The 24,519-nt window shown below is 40.5% G+C and overlaps 1 protein-coding gene across 1 annotated transcript in view; it reads left to right on the top strand.

Annotated features, from left to right (window-relative positions):
• Positions 1-21,962, top strand: part of LOC133005300 (probable G-protein coupled receptor 153) — a 33,282-nt gene extending 11,320 nt beyond the window's left edge. Inside the window, exons 2-6 of the mRNA XM_061074944.1 lie at positions 3,774-4,390; positions 7,106-7,535; positions 14,259-14,448; positions 16,959-17,143; positions 19,293-21,962. Of these exons, the coding sequence (XP_060930927.1) occupies positions 4,017-4,390; positions 7,106-7,535; positions 14,259-14,448; positions 16,959-17,143; positions 19,293-20,126 (2,013 nt within the window). The 5' untranslated portion in view covers positions 3,774-4,016 and the 3' untranslated portion in view covers positions 20,127-21,962. The remainder of the gene's footprint in view (positions 1-3,773; positions 4,391-7,105; positions 7,536-14,258; positions 14,449-16,958; positions 17,144-19,292) is intronic.
• Positions 21,963-24,519: the final 2,557 nt, after the last annotated feature.

Raw genomic sequence — 24,519 nt, forward strand, 5'->3', positions numbered from 1 at the left:
CGGTTGAAGGGGTGTTTGAAGGGCTAGATGGCCACTTCCCCTACATCACATAGAGAAAGGGGACAACGCAAACAAAGGGATTTGGCCAAGTGGTAGGGCTGGGGGGGAAATTGGGACAGGGCCGTAGACTTGTTAAAGCACAAAGAGCACACGTGCAAGCAATAACACTGACAGTGGCTCCACTCCATTAAGTGTGCCACCATGTTATTGAGTGAGCATGCACACGTAAATGGAATGCAGCCATCATTACTATTACTGATACTAAAAATAAAGAGCTAGCTGAATAATACAGCGGGTTTTTAGAGCTTTTTTTCACAACTGTCTGCTGTGGCTGTGAGTGAAATTATGCGAGTGATGTTCGTGAACTAAAACAGTAACGTTCAGGCCAAGATGAGCTAAACAGTGAACTGAGAGTTGCTGTAAAACCTGTGTAGTACCAGGGTCTGGCAGAGCTGTGTTGTACTTCTCTGTCGGTTCTTCACTGAGCAACCGTATCTCACTGAACGAAGAATCTTTTGGGCTGATTCCGATACTGATTGATACTGATAAATCAACTAATGTATATGAAACACGAATGAAAGAGCCACACCACGGAAATACAATCCCAACGGAAGTGAGCGATAATGGATGTTTACAATGAAACTAGCAGAGTTACTATCTGTAGAATCCAGTCGTAGTTAAAAATGTGATGCTTTTAGTACATGTCGTTCACTTTTACTCTCAGTCGAAGAGCTGGAAAGTTGTTGATCTGGAACTGTAACTCATTGACAATAACACAAATACTTATTAACTGGGGAAAAAACTTCACTCCAACCTACTGCCTAACCTGTGTACTCTAATATGGTGTTTTTCCTACATCAATCTTTGTTGCTTCTAAAACTATTTGGAGCCAATTCAGATGGACTTTGGGGGGATTTGGACTCAAGCTGTGGAGGATTGTGCGACACTGTTGCAATGTTTAGTGTTAGACTCAGCTGAGGTTTGAGTCAACAGTCAACACACAAACTGTGTCTATCCCGACCACCTGGGGATTCCTGGATCAAAGCTATCTGTCATTCTTTTTATATCACAGCCTGCTTTCATGTGTTTTCTTTTTTTCAGGGTGTGATATCACTTTTCAACACAGTATGCTTTCTTTGATCATCTCTATGGTGAAATGTTAGTGGAAAAGTTTTTTTGTCATCATCTTTTTTTAGGATCTTCTTGTGTTTGGTATCACGCTATAACTACTGAACAGTTTAAGTCTCATGTGTCTAATGTCTCCCATACCGATTCAAGTATATTAGTTTCAGATAAAATTGCAAGAATTGCAAAGGAAAGCACTCCTTTGCCAAAGCAGAAGTGAGCTAAAATGTCCAATTCCACAATGGAAAGTCCCACAAGTAAAATGGCGACATCACAGTATGCAAGACTTCATATTGGACACTAGTGTTAACAATTGTTGTTTAATTCCAGCTTTATTTAATAGTGAAGTTGCTGTTTTATACTGTCCCTGTGCTATTTAAGACTTTGGAAGGTCTTTCATATTTATGATTTGTGGATGCATTTTGCATCTAATTAAAGGAGGTAATTGTTGTGTTTTTGTAGATTTATTAATTTGTTTTTAACCTGGGTCAGGCCACACAACAATGATAGCAATCATCACCTCTGTACAGGGTTGGTAGCATCCAGCTGTTAAAATTTGTAATATAAGTTTTTTGATGCACTGGTATCGGATCGGTGATCATTATCAGTCGATGCACAAAGTCAAGGTATTGGTGTCAGGAAAATAAAAATGGTATTTCAACATCAGCTTCAGTTGGTAACCTGTTTTATCTACAGGGAGATAATTACAAATCAGTGCTTAGAGTTAGGTTAAAGGGATCTATTGGCAGCAATTGAATATAAAATAATCCCATTGATGCGTGTTTCATCTACATGGCACTGAATGAGGCCTTCATATTTTAACATCAGGAGCAGGTCCTCTCTAAGGAGGCAGCCATGTTTTTGTACAGTAGCCTTAAACTGTACAAACTGAAGACCTTTTGAAGGCTTCCACAGGTTCTCTTTCATGTTTGGAAGGGGAGGGTGAGGTGAGGGTTTGTTCAGCTGCAACATGCAACTTCACCACTAGATGTCACTTAGTTCTACACACTGAACCTTTAACTTGAGCTGTGTTATTACACAGAGTTCAAATTGAGGTTTCCCCTCACATCACTCTCATGTTGTTTTAGCATCCTTTCAGTTGTACAGTGTCAATGTGGTGCCATTATTTGATACCACATTTTGCTTGGAACAGAAACGAGACTTTACATTGTTGGATGTTACATGGAGGCAAATTAATGTTGGTCTCTCTTGGCCAAATGGCAAACACTCAGCTGTTTAAAAATGTCATTTCATCTCCTGATTCAAGTAGTTACACGGTTCCTGCAGGGGGAGCTCCCACAATGCTGCGGCATAACCTTGTGCTTTAGCAGGACTGAATCTGATTGGCTCATAGTTGTTGAGAGAGTGAGAGGGAGAGAGTGATGATGACGTTGCTCTTGTTATTTCCAGTGTCCCCTCTCAAGGGTCTTGCCCACAGCATATCAGTGTTTGGACAAGCCAAAAGACAGGAAATAGATGTGACACCATGCTCCAGCTGTGCCAAGCATTTTTCACACCACAGTGGATGAACCAAAGTCATCCTCCTCTGAAGAGTGTCTCTGCCTGGAACTGTGTTATACTGGAAATGACCCTCACAAAACTCAACAAATTGGAGCAACCTACATAGTTTTTGTAGAGAGCTTCTTCTACGATTTTTGAGTAGTCGACTGTCTAGTGAGGAAAAAGACAAGCTGAAAAACAGACACAACTTATACAATAAAGAGAATCCCAGTAAATCAACATGATGGATGACATGACAGGTCCCCCAAAGTGCAGTTAAATCCTCTCAATCGCCACCCAATGCCTCCATGTTACTGGATGAGACATGGACCAAACTAAAACTACAACACTCACATTGAATAAAAAAAATTAGCTTTCTGTCATTTTAGTTCTTATCACTTAGTTTAAGTGTTAATTATTTCTGGTAATTTTGGTTCTAATTCTTTATTTGATGCTATAGAAATGTAGAGGAACATTTTGATTGATATCTGAGACTGACTCACGATTGGTCAAGCGAGCAGCTCCATCCCCGGTCACTACTACGCAGACTGTGGCTTTAGCTTCATTTCTGAATGGTGGAGACTTGTCGTTCACCTTTACATACAGATTACGATCAACACCATAACAGTGGTGTGCTAACACTTCAGATATCTATTATTATTTATACCTATTTAGTCTATAAATTGTTTATTTTCAGTCAACACCAAACTCCGGCTTGATGAATGACTTAAACTATTAATTCATTATTCAAATTCTAAACATAGCTTTTAAAATGTAATTTAATTCAGGACGATTTTTATTTTAACGTTGTCATTGCATCATGTGCAATGTATTCTCCTCATACCTTTTGTCAATATTTATATCTCCCTGTGCACCACTGGAGTAGTTTGGACTCAGTGTTATTGAAATAGCAGTTACGACTGTAACTTAGGTCTTGCTCTGCATACTGATTCCTGTTCTGTTTTAACTACATGAAATGGATGGCTTCCAGTATTAACAGTGATAATTAAACTGTTGTGATTAATGTAACCCTATTAGTCCACTGGGATAAGGAATTATGTATGATTAAGGATTATTGTGACTAATATAATTTTCTTTTTATTTTGCTGATCACTGTGTGTCCCTCTCTTGTCTCTCCCTCTCTCCAGCCTCAGGCTTATAAAGGAACCGGCCCGGCTCTGCCATCCTCCCCCTTGAACGTCCCACTGTGTCACTCCATGTTCCTTTCCCGCTGTGTCCAACCCATGGAGAATGCACGCCCACCCAGATAGGATGCCTGCCTTGCCCGAAGCCCTGCATCCCCTCCTACCCATCACCACCTCCTCCTTTTCCTCGTGTGTACCTGCTTTTGCCAACAGTTCCTCGAGGCGCCCGCCCTGCCCCGCTCCAACATGGTGGATGAGGTAACCACCATGAAGGATGACGTCATCAACGCCAACACGCTGGCTTGGCTGGTCTGCTCGGGCGTGTCCATCCTGGCCAACACTTGGAGCATCCTCAGTGTCAGTGCCAAGCAGAAGAAGTGGAAGCCACTGGAGTTCCTCATCTGCACACTGGCGGGCACGCACATCCTCAACATGGCCATCCCCATCACCATGTACTGCGTCATAACGCTGCGCCGCCGTCACTCCAATTACGAGTGGAACGAGGGTCTATGCAAGATGTTTGTCTCCACCTTCTACACGCTCACCTTGGTCACCTGCTTCTCCGTCACCTCACTGTCATATCACCGCATGTGGATGGTACGCTGGCCTGTGAACTACAGGTAAGATGGTTTCTGGAGATGGATTTAGATACTGTATCTGTCTCTGAGTGTTGTTGTGGTCCTCACACCTAAAATGACATTAAATATTATGGCCAGTTCATCAGGTGGGATTGGACCATTGTTTAGATCAATGCCACTTGTTGGCCTGTTTACATGTGTTTTTGAGGGAGATGCTCTGCATCAGGAGAAGTCTCTCATGCCAACACCTCTCCTGGTTGCAGTTATTTAGGTTAACACAGACTGAGGCTCTGCCAGTTCTGGCTTCGTTCTTCATTTGGCTCCACACAACAAGTGATATTACAAAGTAACTCTGAATAATCAGGATGAGGTTCACCTCACATTAACATTCAGCACTATGCTGCAGTAACACCATACTGGTCTTGTTAGACCTCCAGGACATCTGCTGTTGACACGTAATCAGATGTTCTGAGCATCAACTCTGCTTCCTCCACAACAAGCTTTTCACTGTATTTCTGTCTGTATTCAGGGATTCATGAAAGCTGCTTTAAGATAACTCAATACCAAATGTTTTTCTTTCATCATATTTTTTTTCACCTGGTATTTTATCTGCAATGATACATGATCATAATATAACAAAAAAATTCAAACATTTGTCACATGAAATGATCAGTATACACATTTTTATTTGTGTATCTTTAGATCATCTTTAGTCATCAGGCACAGAAAAATAATTTGCAGATGCATTTATACTGTGGAAACCACAGGTTGAGCACATATGAAATCATATTCATATCTACTGTGTTTGCTGTTGAAATGGTGTAGAAGCTGGTGCTGTGGCACATGTGGTGAGAATCACTTTTCTATTGCCTGTCTCTTCCTTCTCAACAAGGCCTGATTGTACTTCCTGTGGCATCAGGCTTGCAGATGCTCAGCCTACAGTCAGATTGGCCAATTTCACAGCTCCATGCAGATAAGCTCATATGAAACAAGATATGCAAACTTCCTTTTAAATCTATGCTCTATGCTTGTTATCTATATTGCTTGTGCAGCTGTCGCTGTTGGTTAATGCCCACACAGAGGTATCAGGCTTTACACAAATGCTTTTATCTCGCTCGTCTGTTGTCTCACTCAACTGACTATATTGTCTCATCTCCTGTCTGGAAACACTGTCTTTTCCTCTCAGCAGCTCGTCTGCTTTTCTTCAAGTCACTCTTCCCCCTGATATGATATTTGTGATTTATGTATTTAAATTGCCCCACTTTAGCCTTGCTGACATTGCATAGCTGCCTTTTCTCTGACATTAACTCACACTGAAGGCCTGATTATGAATTCTTACCTTGTATTTCGGCAGCTGTTCTCATCACCCCGCGCTCGCTATCTCTTAGGAGCATTTTCCCTCGCAACGCGTGTTCTCTGGTAATAGATTCAAGCAGCTTGGTGACGTAACCTTCCCATCATATGTACCCCAGGCACATTCAGGAAAGGCTAGCATTATTACTCACGGTGACAACAAGACCCACTTGTCTTTGCACAGAGCCAGAGTGCAAAGATAGTGGCCACCGCTGCCCCCTCTGTGCCACTCACACTGTGTCAGAGCGTATAAGCCAATTAATTACTAGCTCCATATATTTTGAACCATATTTTTGATTTATCTCGTATCAGGCCAGTGCTCCTCGGGAGGATTGTAATGAGAGGAATACCAGGATAGATGACATGCTCTGGTTCTCTACAGGGAGACTAGATTGGGTTTCCTACCAAAACTGCTCCCAGACAAATGATACTGGATGGAGACTTTACTGTATTCCTTCACAAACACAAATGAAACAGGAGAGGTACCTTTATGGTGGCTGTAGTATTCTGCCCCTTGTTATTATTATATACACTTTTAATGCAGGTCCATTTATAGATGCTGGACGGATGTAACTAAAAAGGATTAAAGTCATGCAATAGATTGTATCTTTGAATTCTACAAGACACAATTTCCCTCTGTATGTAATTTCTTGCTGATGCCTTGAACCAGCTCATAACCACTTTAGGTCCAAAGGTTTTGACAAGATGGCACAAGCTTTCTTCACGTTTTGGAAATGAGAACACCAGTACGCCTGCCACGTTTATAGATTTACGTGTGGTGCCAGTGCAAACTTTGAACAGTGGCCCACCCAGAGGACACAGACACATTTGGCAAATTGCTGGACTGTAACAATTACGTGGAGGTGAGAGGAAATAGAAATCCCTTCGAACTGAAATAGACCCAGATGACAAATAGACCTAGGAATGTGAAAAGCAATCTTTTGCCATCAGCAAAGCATTGATCTCTTTCTATTTAACTTCAGTTCATCTAAGTGATGACCATGAAGTTTTGTGGCCCGGACAGAACATGGTGTAGCTTTAGGATTGTACTATCTGCTGAAATATTTATTTACAGTCTGTCTTCTGCTTATGAAATAAAAGCATTAAATTGATGAATGCAACACACATCCTCCCACCTTTTACTATTATCTAATTTCATATAATTTCTCATCAAAGGTTTCTATATATTGTTTATGTGCTGTCATACTGTCCAGTTTAAATCATCCCAGCATGGACATTAAGTATTTGTGGCCCAAGCACTAGCACTATTTGTATTAAGATGCATCAGAGTCATGGTCAAGAAGAAGATTTACAGATTAAGCAAACAAGTCTAAAGCTATTTTCACTTGAAAGCCTGAAAACAGTTCAAATTACTTAATCCAAAAAAAATTGTTCTCCCTGTAGGTTGAGCAACACCAAGAAGCAGGCAGTGCACACGGTGATGGGCATCTGGATGGTCTCCTTCATCCTGTCCACTCTTCCGGCAGTGGGCTGGCACGACACCGGCAACCGCTTCTACACCTCCGACTGCAGATTCATCGTGACGGAGATCGGCCTGGGCTTCGGCGTGTGCTTCCTGCTGCTGATCGGCGGCAGTGTGGCCATGGGTGTGATCTGCATCGGCATTGCTCTCTTTCAGACCTTTACCATTCAGGCGGGCCACAACGCAGACAAAAACAAATTTAACGTCCCGACCATAGTGGTGGAGGATGCCCAGGGTAAGCGTAGATCATCCATTGACGGATCTGAGCCTCTCAAGACGTCTCTGCAGATCACCTACCTGATCAGTGGCATCGTCTTCATCTACGACTTCCTGACTGGCTTCCCCATCCTGGTGAGTTCACTGCCCTAATCTGCAGTTACTAATAGAGCTGGTCCCAACACTAATAGTTCAATAGTTTGAGTATTTCCTGGTTAAGCATTTATGCAGATGTTAGACTTTTAGATCAGTTGTGAGTGTGTTAATGTCTGTTCTTCTCCAAGATCAATTAGATCTAAAAAACACAGGCGGTGGTTAACCAGCATTTTCTGTTGGTTTAGAGTGATATTTCCTAATGTTGAAGGAACCATCCATCCATCAGCTTTTGAGGGTGCTACAAGAACAAATTTCATTTTTTCCATTTTCTACGACAATATACACCGTTTTTATGTATGATATCTTGTTATTTTATGCGCAAGCATAAACATTTTTATATTTCCATATCAGTCAGACGGTGAATGGGTTTTAGAAAACAGCCACACACAAACACACTAGCATACAGTGAGGTCAGGCTGATGGCAGCCATTTTGTGACCTCTTTGTCTCTTAAGAGAGCGAGAGAGAGAGAGAAAATTGAACAAAGATGGTTGTGGTAAAAATAAGAAATTAAAGGGATAGTTCACCGGAAAAAACTCATTGTCTACTATTACGTTTGACTTCAATCGTATTGTATTCTGCTGCAACCCTGTTTAGCCCTGAGACTCGAGAAGTGTTTTGTGGACTCAAACACTTACAGTAGATAATGATAAATATATATGAATTTTCATTTTTCTCTGAACTATCCCTTTATGGTGAAAAGATAAGATGGTGGAGCTTCTCCACTGATGCTCCAAAGTCTATATCATACTGTTTTATTATTTACATGGACTTCAATGTTTCTGCTCATGTGAAGCTGTATGTAGGTCAGACTGAATGAGTATGGATGGTACAATATGTCTTTATATACACTCTGTAGTGTGAGTGTGTGTGCGTGTTGGAGGAGGAGGGGTAAGGTCCTGTTTGAATTCTTTCAAAAAAATGACTAAAATTATAAACGCAAGGACAATAATGATAATAAAAGCATGAACTTGGTGACCTGTACAACTACAAACCCCCGTCAGTCTGGTTTTCCTGTTCGGTGATATAATGTGTCAGCCACTGTCCCAGTTTAATGTTACAGTTCATCACTGGAATCATCGTCCTCGTGTTGTCGTGCAGGGATGTCCGTACAATATTAAATACAGAGTCTAACTTCCAGGGGGACACTAATCACCAGTGGGTTTTCAGATTCAACCCTCAGGTTCTCATTCATTTTTCAACAAGTCAGTTCATTGGTTTTCGGTGCAGTCTTGACAGCCGGTAGAACGCTTCGGGCTCATTGTCTGTGATTCAGCTTAAATCAGCCGTCCTCTCAGCGTACAGACTGATCTGTTTGGGTTTTTTCGTTATAGCCTCTGCTCATGTTTAAGCCACAGGGATTACAGTCTGAATCCTCAAATTTGAACACTCTAGTTAAATGAGACTGACTTGTATAAGGTGTGACTTGTAAGTGGGTGAACATATTTATCAAATTGCTCCAGTTTATATATATATATATACTGTATATATATATTAAACTGCCTCGGTTCTGTTATGATTTGTACAAGCCATTTGTTGGTACCATTTTGTTTTGACATTAAACAAACCTTTTTAATTTAATGTTGTACACCTGAGGCTAGCCAAACAGAAACTTCTGCACAAAGCACAGGCTTCATCTGCTCAGGCCTTTATTTTGAAATCTGAAGTTTCTTTGGCATATTCACGGGAGAGATACTCTTTAGGGTTCTGAGTAACACATTTGTTAGAATTTCCAGGAAGACTTGATCAATGACTAACCTAGAAGCAATGCTTTTCTTAGACATGAATGGTAACTGTAGTGATAATAACTAGTACATTAGCATTATACTGCTTCACAGAAACCCAGAGGAACTTTTGGAAGTGTTTTTTGCTCATAACCAAATAGCTTATTGTTCTGTTGTGAGGGTGAAAACAGCCGATTATGTTTAAGATCCTATGTGCCTCTCCTCCCAAACTGCCAGCAACATCCAGATCATAAACAACTTAATCCTGATTCTCATTATTTCTCAGTATACACTGTAACACTTGGTTTTAAATGCCCCAAGCTCGACTTATCATTTTTATGCCTCTAACAATGTGTTAGAATTCTCTCCCAGAGGACACAACATAACAATTTATTGTTTTTAAAGTGGTCTGAAATACAGTGAGCTGAATTTAGGTTGTAAAGTTATGCTGCTCAGATCATCCATATATGCTGCCATAAAAAATGTTTCCTTTTCTCACTCAAACATAAATGTTTTTGCTTTTATTAAACTGTCAGATTTATTTCTTTATGTATGTTTTTGCTTCTAGTAGAGACTCACCCTGTCCGGATTAGATTTTGGGGAGATGTTAGCACACAATAGTTCCACAATATTTAATTTATCTGAATAAATGTAAAGAGAATGAATGAACTTGATTAATATTTGTATTAAGTCCTACTGGAAAGAGTCATTACTAAGCAATTGAGGCACCAAAGCCGCTGTTTGTGTATCAAAACCAATCAGAACATTGGGAAATTAGTTCTATCATTTTGTGAATCTGAAAATAATATAAAAAAATAAACATTAGAATACTACAATTACATAATTTCATAATTTATATAATCACAAATAATTCCCCAGTTATTTTTACATGTTTATTAATGAGTGTGTGTGTGTCTCTTTACCTCCATGTTTGAGTTCAGGACAGGACCAGAGGTGAAACTGCTGCTTCATAAGCTGGAAGAGTTTGTTTGCATAGACATGGGTATATTACAACAACGTCCTGGTGTGTTTCTGTATGAGTGTGCACAAAAGAGTATAGTCATAAAGAAAGATCATATTTCCTCTGCAGAGACAGAAACAATAAAGAGTCTGGTAGCCATCTTTATGACCTGATGTAATGAGCTATTTAAATGCATGGAAATCTGTAACACACATAAATGAAGGTGGATATTTCTCTTTCGTTGGTGTGACGCTATTGAGAAATACTGGATTTGGATAGAGATGTACATATGAGAACAGAGCAATTATAGATGCTTCAAAAAAAGCAAAGCAAACAATAGTTATTTGTATGAGCAAGCAGTCAAAACCTGGCCAGTAAGTTGAAAAAAGCTACAAGAAAAAATAATATGCCTATTCTGCCAACATTTTTATATGAGAGAGTAAAAGCTGATAATGGATGAAATCTTTAAGATCCTTGGTTTAGTCGGCCTGTAATGGATTTTTGGATGATGGAGTGTGATTTCTGAAATCCAAGTTCAGTTCAAAGATTTGTGTAGAAATCTTTTCTTTACCAACAACACTCGATGTATAACTGCCACGCTGCCAAGATGCTGTCATAAATTCTTAGGCCTCAAGAGAGAAGTTTAAAAACACAGTGGCCCACTTAGAGGAATATGGTCTTTATTTACTCTCACATTCACACACACACACACACAAAAGACGGTCACACGACACATGATCTTTGACTTTTGTGTCAACAGCAGTGATATAAATGATGCATGAAGTTTACAATTGCTACAGAAAAATAAGGGGAAAGCAAATCTGTGTTTATCTGTGTCCTCATTGTCTCCACTGTCTTTGGTTGACCTGTTTTTTAAATTATCAGCTCAGTAAACAAACAAGATATCTATCAGGGGGAGACGTTAAAACTCGATCAAGTCACAAAGTGTGTGCTCCAGTTCAAGGTGTGAACCTGACATTAAGAGTTTGATTGAGTCAACGTGCCCGATGCATTAGAGATGAGGATTAGACACAGGAGCAGTCGCCTTTAATGAGCTGACAGGGCACTCTGCTGCCTCACTGAGGGACTTGTTAGCTCTAATGCTTTTATAAAGGGCTCCTGCTCCAACTCAGGTCACTTCTCCCTAAACTAAGAAGCGGTTAAGTGGCTGTAATTATATGTTGAGTCATTCCTACTATAATATTATTACATTGACTAAATTTAACTAATTTATTGATTAACTGAATTAAATCATTATTTACAGCAGTAGCTCAGGTGATGAAAAACTAGAATGGCATTCAAATATTTGCACCATTGCCAAACAGTCCCCTTACATTCTGCACCAAGTCGTGTTCACTTAGACATAGATCTAAAACTATTGAAGATACATACTGAATCCATGTTATCTCAGCTACACATGTAGTTACAGGCCTCTAGCTCTATTTACAGTGGCTGACAAAATCATTCCCCTCCATGAAACCACTTTCTTTTTTTCCCATCAAGACCCATTCATTATCGACTTGGAAATCAGAGAAAATCTTAAACATCCTATCTTGCAATGTTAAGGAAAGTATTTTTTTAAGTCCCTGGCTTCATCTCTGCGTTCCGATCCCTTAGATATATTTACTAGGATCCAATATTTATATCTGGTGGTGCGGCTCTGCTCTGGGACCTCGCTGTCCTTCCACAAGAAAAGCCTCAGGTGAGGAGAGCACACATTCCTACCCTTCCTTCATGAAAAGTGAGGCAGGGACAACAGCAGCTAAAACAGTAGCAGGCATCAGTGACAGCACATGACATTAGGTCAGAGTCAGTATGAAAAGGAGGTGCTGAGATGGAGGTGGGCGTCGAAGTGGCAGCAGGAGGAACAGGCAGCTAAAGCAGCTTGAATACAGCACACAATATGAGCTTGGCCCGTTAAATACATGGGGATCAGTTGAGCTGTCAGCTGATGTGGGCTGAGATCTGCTGCTGTCAGCTGGTTTGTTGCTGAGCTTGACTTTGAGATCTGTTTGAACTAACATTATGCTCAGTTTATCTTGGTCAATGCGCCATCATTACACTAAGTTTCAAGGAAATCTGTTATGTCGTTTTCGAGCAAGCCTGCTGTCAAAACACACAAATTCAACCCTCCAACAAACATCACATGAATGAGGCAGCGGTATGTATGCTGCCTGCGGAATTGGTTCACATCACGTTTGCCAATCAATCAAATTCAATCAAATTTTATTTGCATAGCCCATATTCTTCACAATATGTCTCACAGGGCTTTAACAACGACATCCTCTGCCCTTCACCTTCAACAAAAGTAAGGAAAAACTACCAAAAAAGCACTATTAACATGGAGAGAGAGCCAAATGTGAAGGATCCCTCTCCCAGGACGGACAGAAGTCCAATAGATGCCAACACATGTAACTGTGAACGTCGACAAAATAACATAGATTAGAAGAAACAGTTTGTAACATAATGTAGGACACAATATGTAGGACTGAACCTGAGACGTGATGCTCAGTATTGTTACCCTCCATTTTTTACCTTGTGCCTAGCCTCCACTGGGAGTAGTATAGCTTGAAAAATAAAAAAACCGAAGGTGTATAGTCAGAGCAAGTGTCTCCTAAAGGTTTTAACAGAGACATCTCACTGAATTTAGGCCAAATACAACATTTAATAACAGGTTCTGTCGTCAGGCTGGAGCTGAACTGAAATCATTTCTACAGAAACTGATTTAACTTGAACCTCGGTACCACAGTCATACCTGGTGAAACTGACACATTTTTCATTAGTTGAAGCCTCGGTCATCATGCAAAGTGTTTGATAATTTTCAAATTGTTGTATTTTCAAAATGTAATTATAACGTCATCATGTAATCCTTGTGTAGCTACAATGACAATTATTTTTCTGTAATGTAATTTGAGCTGAGTTTAGTCATTTATCTATGTGATCTGATAATGTAATCCGGATTACATGTAATCCTTAATCCCCAACCAAGATTGCATACAACAGGGGTGATTATTAAATCAATACGATCTGTTTCATTTATTATCACCATCTTAAAAAGAGCCTGAAAAGCTGCAGGTGGAGTGTAAACTGGGTTTTCACATTAGATGAAAAGCAGCTTTGTGGATCTGGTCTCTTTTGTTGAATGACTTGTCAGAACAATCCATTCAATCAATGCTAATATTTTCATTTATCCCACTTTGGTTTCTTCAGTGGATTTCTGGTATTTGGAATTGAGCATAAGATGTGTTCAGAGATGAAGTCCGAAGTTGTCCACATAAGTCTGGAGCTTTTTAACAACGCACACGTTTACAATAACAAAGAAATCTCCTATCTAGCGTTGAGAGGTTATGAAGGAGGCATATGTTTGTATAAATTCGGCTGCAGAAATCACATTTCAGTTTACTGCACATCGGCTCTACTCACCACGAACTCTCACGTCTCGTTGTCTTTCCAAGTTGGCGTCATCATCTGCATTTTCTTCATTGTATGTATTTATTTTTTACAGTTTTGCATCTGTCATGCTTTAGAAACGTCATCAACACCCCCACCCTCCGGAAAATCTCCTGCTGTGTTCTGACATGGGCTCACTCAGATATTATCCAGAGTTCTTACCAGGGGGTAGGCAGGAGAAACTCCGGAGAATATCAGACTATACCTTGAATACAATTTTGAAACTAACAATTTAGTAGCACTTAAATGGCACTTAGTTATAGCACTTTGTATTTTTGCTTTATTTTTGAAGAAATTGTACTTTCTTGATTCTTATTGTTCTGGGTTTGTACCCTCGGGGTTGAATGCGCTTATTGTAAGTTGCTTTGGATAAAAGCGTCAGCTAAATTAAATGTAATGTAATGTTATGTAACTGACATTTTCGTTTGTCACATACACCCTTTTTTCAGATAATTTCAGGAAAATATCCGGCGTTCAGTGCATGTCTGAAAGCTGCTTTAGTAAGCAGTCTTAAATCCTCACCACAGACTATAACAGCTGATCATGGTTTGTTCCCGACACTGTGCAGGTGGTGAGCTTTGCCAGTCTGAAGTTCGACCGCTCTTACAACTGGATGGTGTTGTGTGTGCTGTGGTGCTCCATCGCTCAGTCCATCCTGCTGCCCATGTTCATCTGGGCTTGTGATCGCTATCGCGCCGACATCCGCATGGTTTGGGAGAAGTGCGTCGCCATCATGTCCAACGATGACGTGGATGAGGGTAAGTCACTGTCAGGTGTCAGCCTCCCGCCCTGCCCCTCCCTTTTCCCCTCCTCCTCCTCACCTGATGATGTGAATGATTCCTATCTCCCAAGACAGCTCAGTGTGGAGTATTGACAGTAGTAACGGCTGTTTGTCCGGTCGAATGTTCCATGAGGACACACACAAAGTGGGCTGACTAAAAGGCGTTCCTAAGATGATTTTGATTTTGTAGTATTCCTATATAATAGACACTTTGGTTTCAAATAGCAGCTGTAAAAGCTGTTGGTCGAAGACTGTAGCCATGACTCTGGAATTGAATGTCTGGAAACAGAAAATGGTGTCGTGAACTCCTCTGGACTGTCTTTGGCCACAGGAATAACAGTGACAAATGGGAATTATTAACCTCAACAGTTTGTCTCTTAGCCTAGGGAGCAGTTGTATAGTCGAAATTGAAAGGAGCAAAATATTATACATTATATATTTATCTCAGGTTTCTCCATATGAGATATAAAAATAACTCCTGATTTCTAGCTCATTGTGCAGGTTTAAATTACCCCTTGACTCTGGAGCACCCATGATCTCTGCAGCTTCACTCCCTCATCCTCTGTGATTGCACTGCTTGCTGTTCTAAACATTAAACCGTGCAATTACAATCTGCCATCTATTTTCAGTCAAATCAATCAAACTCCCAAGTTAAACAAGAAAGAAAAATGGATTCTGCATCTTTTGTTTTTATCGAAATATAGATTAAAACTATCTGCTAGTCTCACTGATTTTGGCTTGACTGAACAAAGGAGTTACCACGAGATGTTGTATGCATTAAAATGCTACAAATCTGAAAACTTTTTGAGTTAAAATTATCTTTTATTTGAAGTAATTGACATTTATTCTAATTTTGGGGTTTTATCGACACCTCTGTGCACTGAACTATCTAATCTGAGTGAATCTAATAAGCAACATATTTACACACTTTCTGCCTATTTAGAGGGATGTTTTTAACATTTGATAATAACAGCTTTTTAACAATAGCATCTGTGATTTTGTCTGTTTGTACAAGTTACTTAAATAGATAATTGTACATTCTGTATTTTTAAGGTTAAGGTCTGAAATCAGTGGTCAAATGTTATCATGTGACCTATCATGTGACCCTCGGTTGTCAGGAGATGAAACTAAAGTGTCAAATATGTTTCTATGTGTTTTTATATGTGGTGTGTGTACTTGCTTGCTTCGGAAAAGTATTGTTGAACAAAGGACATATGTGGTACTTTTTTTCTTTTTCACTCAAATGCATTTAAACTGCAATCTTCCTCTAGAATACCCTGTCATGAGATGATAATAAAAAGGGGCATTTCCCATGTATTAGATATGTTACATAGTGAAAATGGAACAAATATACTTAAGCTGAAAAGCATTTTCATGTCATCATGATGGTCATATTTCCCTCAAGTCACAAAGGGAATCAGCCAAGCTGTTCCTCGAAACAATACAGAAATAGATTTAAATCAATTATTGATATACATGCTGTATATATGATTTATTTTGTTTGTTTTAATTTACTTTTATTTTTGTAACGTGGGTTCACACCTAGTCGTCAGAATACTGTGTACTTTAGAGGCAGAGGCAGAAAGACTTCATGACAGAAGTATGAGTGTGTGTCCAAAGGGACTGAAAATAAACAGTTTCACATGGAATCACAGACACTTCAACAAAATTCGTCCCAAAATGAGGTCACATGATAATGAGAACGTTGGTGGACGAGGCCAATGACCAGATCGCCACAGTTCATGCAAACTAATGACAGTATCAATCATCTGTCTTTTTCTCCTATTGGCTCTGTTTAAACTCAACCTGATCTGAACCCCTTCTCCCCTGTTTCTAACCTTCCGAACCTTCTGACCCCCTCCCCCCTGACACCCCAATAACTGCTCCATGTCCAGCAGGAGCCATAAAACAACACAGGGGATATATCCATATATTCTATGTGAAAATTAACAGTTGCCAGTTCTCTGTTTCTTTCCAGAGGGCTTGCCATGTATAACTCATCACAGTTGTATGTATAAGGATTGTTTCCTGTTTCTCCAAAGCTACTGACTTTGCATGCAAGCTGCCTGTGCAAGTAGCCACTCTCATCCTCCATCTTTTGGCCCAACATTTTTTCTCCAGATCAGCATTTTACACCCATCTCCTATTGATCTTTAATGAACATGAATGCATTACTGGGAAACAAACTCAATGAGTATTAATTTATGCACAAAGACCACTGAACCTTATTTGGTGACTATTTGGCATTGCTTCTAAATTATTTTCCCTCCCCTAATTAAACATTTAAATTAAATTATTGGGCATTTTTGTGGCATTTTTTTAATTTAAATTTCATTTTCCTGAGGAGGCTCGTAAGAAAACACAACAAATCAGAGAACAATTGACCTTGTCTCTCTTATCTACTCGTCTGTCTGTCTGTCTGTCTGTCTTGTGTTTTGAGTCCGTTGCTCTCTAATCCTGACGCCCGTGCTTTTCTGCACTTTGCAGAAAACAGCCAAGATGGAGGAATTCATGCCGACTTAATATTTGACAGACCATATGACTATAGTTCGGCGCCTGAAATCGTGACGGTAGACCGTAATGCCAAGTATGAGTTCTCAACCTTAGAAAGGGGGGTTCTGCAAGGGTATCCATTGAGGGAACAACAGGAAGATAAAATGCAGTATTTGCAGGTATATTTTCATTGATTTTCTTCATTTCTTTTACCTGATCAATTGAATTATTACTAAATGATACTTCATTGCTAATGTGCATGGTGAAATGGCCTTGTGGGCCTTTACAGTATCTTGCATCTTGCATATTGTGATGCTATCTCTTCCAGATATGCCATTTATTCTTTTCTTTTGTCTCATGAATCAAAAATACACTCTTACTGACTACTGTTAGGTAAATATGACCATCGGGCAGCTCCATCAACATGTTATTAGATCATGTGCCTCATCTATCAACTAGTTAAGATGTATATTAGCCATGGAGCTACATGCAACTAAGTGCATTTTTATCTCGTAAGAAGCTAAGAGTTTAGTAACTGACTTACCTTTTACATTTCAGGAATCCCTTAAGGTTTCAGGACCACAAACACCTGCTCATGTTCTACCCATAAGCATTATGTCCATTGGATCCAGCATCCATTCCAGTCAAATGCAGAGCTGTGAAATTCTCCTTTTCAGCCTGCATTCACACCAAAGCTTGTGCTAACACACAGCCTTCTGAGACAATACAACAAGACACTTTTTTCTGCGTTATTTTCAATCCTGATTAAACTCAATAAGCTGTCAAATCCGACCCAAAATCAGATGTCGGATCAAACTGAATGAAAATGTCTGATTAAATTTAAAAATCTTGCTAGTATTGTCCTGGAAGACTGTGGTGATAATATGTACCGAAACTCTAGAAACTACTGATGCCACCCACACAGTATTAACTTCAACAGAGCATCTTAACACTGTGTCATCTTTGTCATAAACAACTTAGCGAAGGGCTTTCGTTGCCTCTGCACAGCCCAAGGAATTACATCCACTCCAATAAATTGTCGATTGAGTATAACAAAAGTGAAATTGGTGAACACCCCAGATTTCTATCATTCGGATGAGCCTTTCAAAGACCAAAGTGGAAACAGAGATGTATACAGTAGCTGCCATCACGTCAAACCATCACTTCATACTTGTTTTGTGTCAGATTCGCCTCTATTCATGACATTAGATCCCTCTGATTGCAAAGTATCACTCGAGTCTGTTATCCACCGCTGTGTGTGTGTGATTGGGAAACAAATGAGGTGCATTTTTTTCAGTTACAAGAGGACAACAGTGATACATTCAGGTTATTGTTGTCGCTGCTGGGGCGGGGGTTAGAGGCCGCAGTTAGAACATGGGTCAACGATAATCAAATCACTATCCAATAGCACCTCCATTTGTGATTTGCTACTGCACCTCTGAAGTGGTTTGATTGCAGAATAAAGCTTCTTTGGCTTTATTTGCTTGTTAGCTGTTAGTCTCTCTTTCTCTCTCTCTCTCTCTCTCTTTCTCGCTCTCTCTCTCTTTCTCTCCTCTCTCTCTCCATCCTGCCAATTCCGTCCTGCATCCTCCTCCATTTTAATGCCTGTGCTGCCCTCTGCTGTTCAGCTCCTCTCATCCCCCCCCTGCACACTCACATGCTACTGTATAGTCTGTTGTCTCATTTTGTTTATCTGCATTTACCAAAAGCCGCCACTGGGGGGCAGGCTGATATCAATCTTGTGGCTCTTGACGTCACCTTGACAAACCCTTTCTCTCTTGCATAGTTGTCAGAACAGAATGGAATGTGAGTATAACATGTAGGGAACTATCAATTACTATTGCAGTTTCCAAATAATGGAGACGTTATAAGCCTGCTAATGAAAAACAGTCAATCTGAGGGATTTGCTAAAAAACAGATTAATACAATTCCTCTTTAATCTTTGATAACAGCTCATATGCATGTAGGATTTTCCACAAACACAGTAACTGAATGATGGTACTAAAGATAAATTCTGAAATAACCCGAGCATGGTGAGAGAGAGATTTTTACTGATCTACATAAATGTCATCAACTCAAAAGCAGGTATCTGGGGTTCCTGTTTCAACCAAATTACAGCCCAGTATCAAAGTGGCACTTATGGCCATGTAACATTGAAGAATCCTACATGTAATATCTTGTATATAGCTTAAAATGTAGGTGAATCTACAATAATGTAACATAGCATGACTTACTGTGCAGTGCCAATGCTGGCCTGTGTGTTTGTGGATTGAGTGAATGTCAAATACATCTATTGACTGACAGGATTGGTCTGTGTCTTGCTTCCAGGTGCCCCCTACAAGAAGATACTCCCACGACGAAACCGACATGTGGACCAGCGACCGGATCCCCTCATACCTGCACCGCTGGGGCTCCACCGAGGACATGATAGTGAGTGCCCACTACAGCTCCACCTTGCCGCGCCACGAGAGGCGCAGGAACAGCCTGGTCTCCTACCACGAGGAGAGCCACCATCACCCGCATCGCAAGCGGCGGCGATCTGAAGACAGCATGCACTCCCTCAAGCACCTGCCACGCGTGGTCTGCAGCGGCGAGCGCTACGAGGACGAGCTGCTGTGTTTCAGTCGCGACGAGGTGATCAACTTTATAGACGAGACGCCGCTGCCGAGCCCCAGGAAGAGCCCGCGGCGCAAGTCCACCATCTCGCTCATCCCCAATGTGTACGAGCAGCACACAGTCATCCTGCCTCACTTCCCACTCACAGACTTTGAGCGCGAGCCTCAGGCGCTCAGGAGGCTCTCAGAATACAAAAGGAGCAGCAGTTGGAGCAACTCGCCCGAGGGTACCCCCAAACAGGAGAGACCCGGTGGAAAGAGGAGCCCGGTGGCTTGTGGCTCCAGTAGAGGTCACCGGGAGCGCCTGCGGGACCCGAAAGGACAGGGTGAGGTGGGCTCACCTGGGCGCAGCCAGCACACTCCGGGACACTCCACCTGTCGGCCCAGGACAGGTGGTGGAGGAGGGTCTGGAGCTGACTGGAGGCATCAGAAGCACCTGAGCAAGGCAGAGAGTAAAGGAAGCACAAACAGTTTTTTAAGCACACCCTCGGCATCGTCCTCAGGATACATCACCTTTCAGTCTGACTCGGTCGGCTCCGCCACCTAAAAGCAACGTTTTCCCTTTTGTTCTTTTAAAGGTGTCCTCTTGAAAACCACTTGAACATTTGTGGTTGTGGTAAAGTGAATCATTTTGGCCTTTTAACTCGTGCCACTGTTTTACAGGCTACCACCGATAAATAGGCTTCAGTTATGCTAAATGGCCTTTGGAGTTTTTTCTGAATGGACCTGATGTAGTTTTAGTTTGTAGCCTGGTGAAAAGGTTGAATGATCCCATCATTCAGCTTTCACGTCACAGAGTATCAACAGATGACACTTTTTGTTTCCAGCACTGACACACGGAAACTGTTTTTAAATGGCGTGAACATTCCCACATCTTGTTTTTGCTGTTTGATATTGTTTCTAATGGAATACTCAAATAATCTGGGGAGGTAATTGTTAGGGTGGGGTTTTTCTTCTTTCTTTTTTCTCTTTTTGCACTTGGAACTGAAAACTCACTTTGTGTTTTATTTGGCCCTGTAATGGTTTTGTGTTTTGCTGTATGGACACATTTGGTTTTAAACCAAACTTTCCCTGAACACCGCTCATCTACGTTGGGACTTCAGGTTACGCTTCAACACACATATTTACTTTATTTTGATCTATTCACATTATTATTTGCTACACACGAAAAGTTTTGTAATGCACCCTATGTTGAAAAATAGTGGTTATCCCAAACTCTTTGGTTTGACATCTTACTGTGTGACCCCAGAGTTTCTTAATGAAAATGTGAAGTCAGTTTTAATAGAAGATTGACATGTCATGTATATATGGAGGAGGTTGGATTTATGATTTCGGTGTTCTTTATTGTTTAATGAGACTTTTAATTAAAGCATTTCCCCACAGTTTGTATTATTCACATGTTCATGTCAACTTTGGTTTGATCCTCAGGCACAACAGTTGTTCGCCAAATTGCGTATTCACACATCAGAACATCAGAACAGGAAATGGTGCTTTATCCTCTGCAACTGAGCTCATCAGCCATTTGTTTCAGTAACATGTTAGAAAAGCACCAGTGATGGTCTTTAGCCGTAGCCTTCAGGCCAACTAGATGTAGCATAACGTGATGCTGGTGTCTAAACCCAAAAACGTGTTACTGTAAGAAACCCTGTGAGTCGAATGGAAATGAAGTGTAACGACTTGGAGTTGTTAGCATTGTATTTGGTCATTTACCTCAGGACATTACATTGAGACTACTAATGGTCCTGTTCTGGAATTTTTTTGTGATTTTTTTTTGGCCCCACCAAATAATGTCAATTAAATGTAAGCATCAGTCAGGCATACTGCCGAACAATTACAGTTTAGACTCTTGTATAAAGACAAACTTGGAGAGAAATTGGGCTCATTTCACATCACTAAAAGGTGTGAAAGGTCTAATGTTGACATAGAATTGCAGAACCAACACTGAGCTTTGACTTCAACTGCGATCACGAATGTACTTGCACAAATTAGATGTACAGTCTCAAAGAATATCAAGATAATATGAAATGAAAATATCCCCTTTGACAGCTTTATTATTTGTGAAACTTTTTGCTGTTACCATACAGATAATAATGTTTGTCACATATGATTTCAGTCATCTGGTGTCATTTAGATGTTTAGTTTGAATTCTCATGTAATATTGTACCACTCAGTCATTGCAGCCTTTTTGATTGGACAAGTTAGTAGAAATGTATATTTCTTTGGCAGCATAACACCACATTCCCCTGTCAAACTTTGCTCTGTCATAGATTTGTTGCATTTTGTTGTGTTTACAATTTTAAAGTATCATTTTGTAACATATTCAAAGATTTATGATTCAAATATGAATGATGTTAAATGTTATGATTTTTTCGTGCAAATGATGACTTGGTTATAAAAAGATATGACTGATTAAATTCACAAGACGATGCTTCAGAGTGTGAGTTGTATACCAGGTGCCTTGAATGTGTTGGAGAGTTTCCATTCATGAGTTTCAGTCCTTTTCTTTTTGCTGGGTGCAGATTTATTTCCCTCCAGGAGTTTCACTGCAACAGGACGGAAATCATAAAGCAACAATCCTCAACTTGCTGTCAACAAGGCTGCATAAAGACTGAAGGCAGGTCGTTAGGTGAAGACCAAGGTTAAGAGTCTTTGACAAGGATTTGAGATTTAGTTCAGTCTCACTCATTTCGGCAATATCCTGCTCCCATGAGATATGGCCGATTACTTTTTATAAAAAACGTATTTGAATGTAGTTCCATACCAACTTCTATTTTTTCCATTAATCTGTTAACACTTAGATTGACATCCATAGATAGATGGTATAGGTAGGTGGGCCGGTAAGCAGGATTGTGGTTATGTAGAGAGATAGCATGTGTTATATCTAGTATATCCATAATTTGTGTAGTTTTAGTGAGAGCAACTTATTCTTCTTACCATTTTCCTCAAAAAAGGGAGGAGATGATGATGACCCATGTAGGTTTTGGGCCCTGTGTTTAGTTACTAACTAGCTAAGCAAACCTACTGAGATGTGTTTCATGTCGACATGGACACATCAAGGCAAATAATGTAACACTGCACACAATGTGAGGTGTTCATCAAGTAGAACATGAACAGAGTGGGGCAGCGGAGGCGTTCTGGGCCCATAACCCGTACATCTCTGGTTGGCAACACTTTTAAGATGGGTCGTTGAGTCGTGGTAAAGGTTCAGTGTGTAGAATTTAGTAGTGAAGTTGCATGTTGCAGCTGAATACCCCTCACCTCACCCTCCCCTTCCAACATGACACCCTGTGGTAGCCTTCAGTTGTCGTTTAAAAACTCAACCTCAACCAGTCCAGTCTGGGCTTCTGTAAAAAACATGGAATAACGTTAATGGTAAAAACATCGACAAAAAAATCGTCAGAAAACTGCCAGAAAATTACCAAAAGATTTGAAAAATCACTGACAATTATTTGTAAAATGAAAAAAAGAAACATTAAATGTATCGGAATGTCTTGGAAATTAAACGAAAAAAATTAGAGAAAATTACCAGAAGAATTGAACTACCAGAAAAAAACCCTGAGACCTTACTGAAGAAATAAAATTCTTAATGAAGTTAATGTAGTTTGAAGAGGGCACTGCTGGGTCTTGGTGTAGGTCTGTTCTCTACAGAGATCATCGTTTCCCAGCGAGGCCTCAGTGTCAGATGTGACAGGACTCTCTGAGCACGGTGGTGTGGTGAAGAGCGGTGAGCTGGTTCAAGCTCTTTCTTTGAGCCAATCGAGATTTCTATGGTGTGCTGTGGGTCCAGATGGAACTTGCCCGGGAAACACTTGAGAGAGTCACGGTTAATCAGGAGTCTTTAGGAGAGTCACATATGGTTTGTGTTAATAAGTCATCAGGAGACATGTGTGACATAGAAAACCATATTCTGCGGCTGCGCGGAACCTCGAGGAGCAGAGGACAGAGGCGCGCACTTCATCCACGTCTGCTCTCTTAGGAGCGCTTGACTGGTCCCAATCTAATGCAAATAACTTACTCTCTCCATCCCCTCGCTTCCCTGCAATTAAATGCATTGCTATTCTTGTGGCTAACCAAACTAGTGCAACTTAAACAATGCTGAGGAGAGTTCATAGAAACACCCAGACCGAGTTTAAGTTCGTTCAGAGTGGATTTTCTTTTTCCTGGATAAAACAAACTGTTTCTCAACAGAAATGTGGATCAGACCAAAGAAAGAGCTGGAATAATAAAACAGGGCAACTTATCATGAGGGGTTTGGAGCTGTGAGTTCAGTTGTTCATACACAGTAAAAAACCGAGTGTCAAAATGTCAGAGTCAACCTTTTTTAACCTAGATGGAGTATTTACAACTATATGCAGAGTAAATCCACTCTGAGTGTAGAGTTAAAAGTCAGTGTAAAATTCTGGAGACATGCAGTGAAAAATGTAACTCTACAGAGTGATGATTACGCGCCAGTCTACGTGACGTCACTGCTGGAGTGGAGTCAGTCTGAAGAGGTGAGGCGGTCAGGTAAGTAACGTTAACATTCCCGTGTTCGCAACATCGTTTAAGGATTGTTTTTCAACTAAACACAGTTTTATACTTTCATAGATGTTGATTGAGGACGTGTTGTGAACATATAGCCCTCTATTAGATGACACGGTCGAGTATGCAACAGCCTACTGCTAACTAACAGTAAATAAGTTCGACATGTGCTCATAAGATGCACCTTCAGTATGTAGCTAACATGTTAACTATGTATTAATGCACGATGCTTGTGTTATGTGGCGTTTGACCCATGGTTTTACCTCACTGTTTATTAGCATGCTAATCGCGAATTAGCTTGAAGAATACTACCACGCAGAGCAACAGCCTACTGCTAACTAACAGTAAATAAGTTCGACATGTGCTCATAAGATGCACCTTCAGTATGTAGCAAACATGTTAACTATGTATTAATGCAC

This window comes from Limanda limanda, chromosome 7, assembly GCF_963576545.1.
Source record: "Limanda limanda chromosome 7, fLimLim1.1, whole genome shotgun sequence".
NCBI lineage: Eukaryota > Metazoa > Chordata > Actinopteri > Pleuronectiformes > Pleuronectidae > Limanda > Limanda limanda.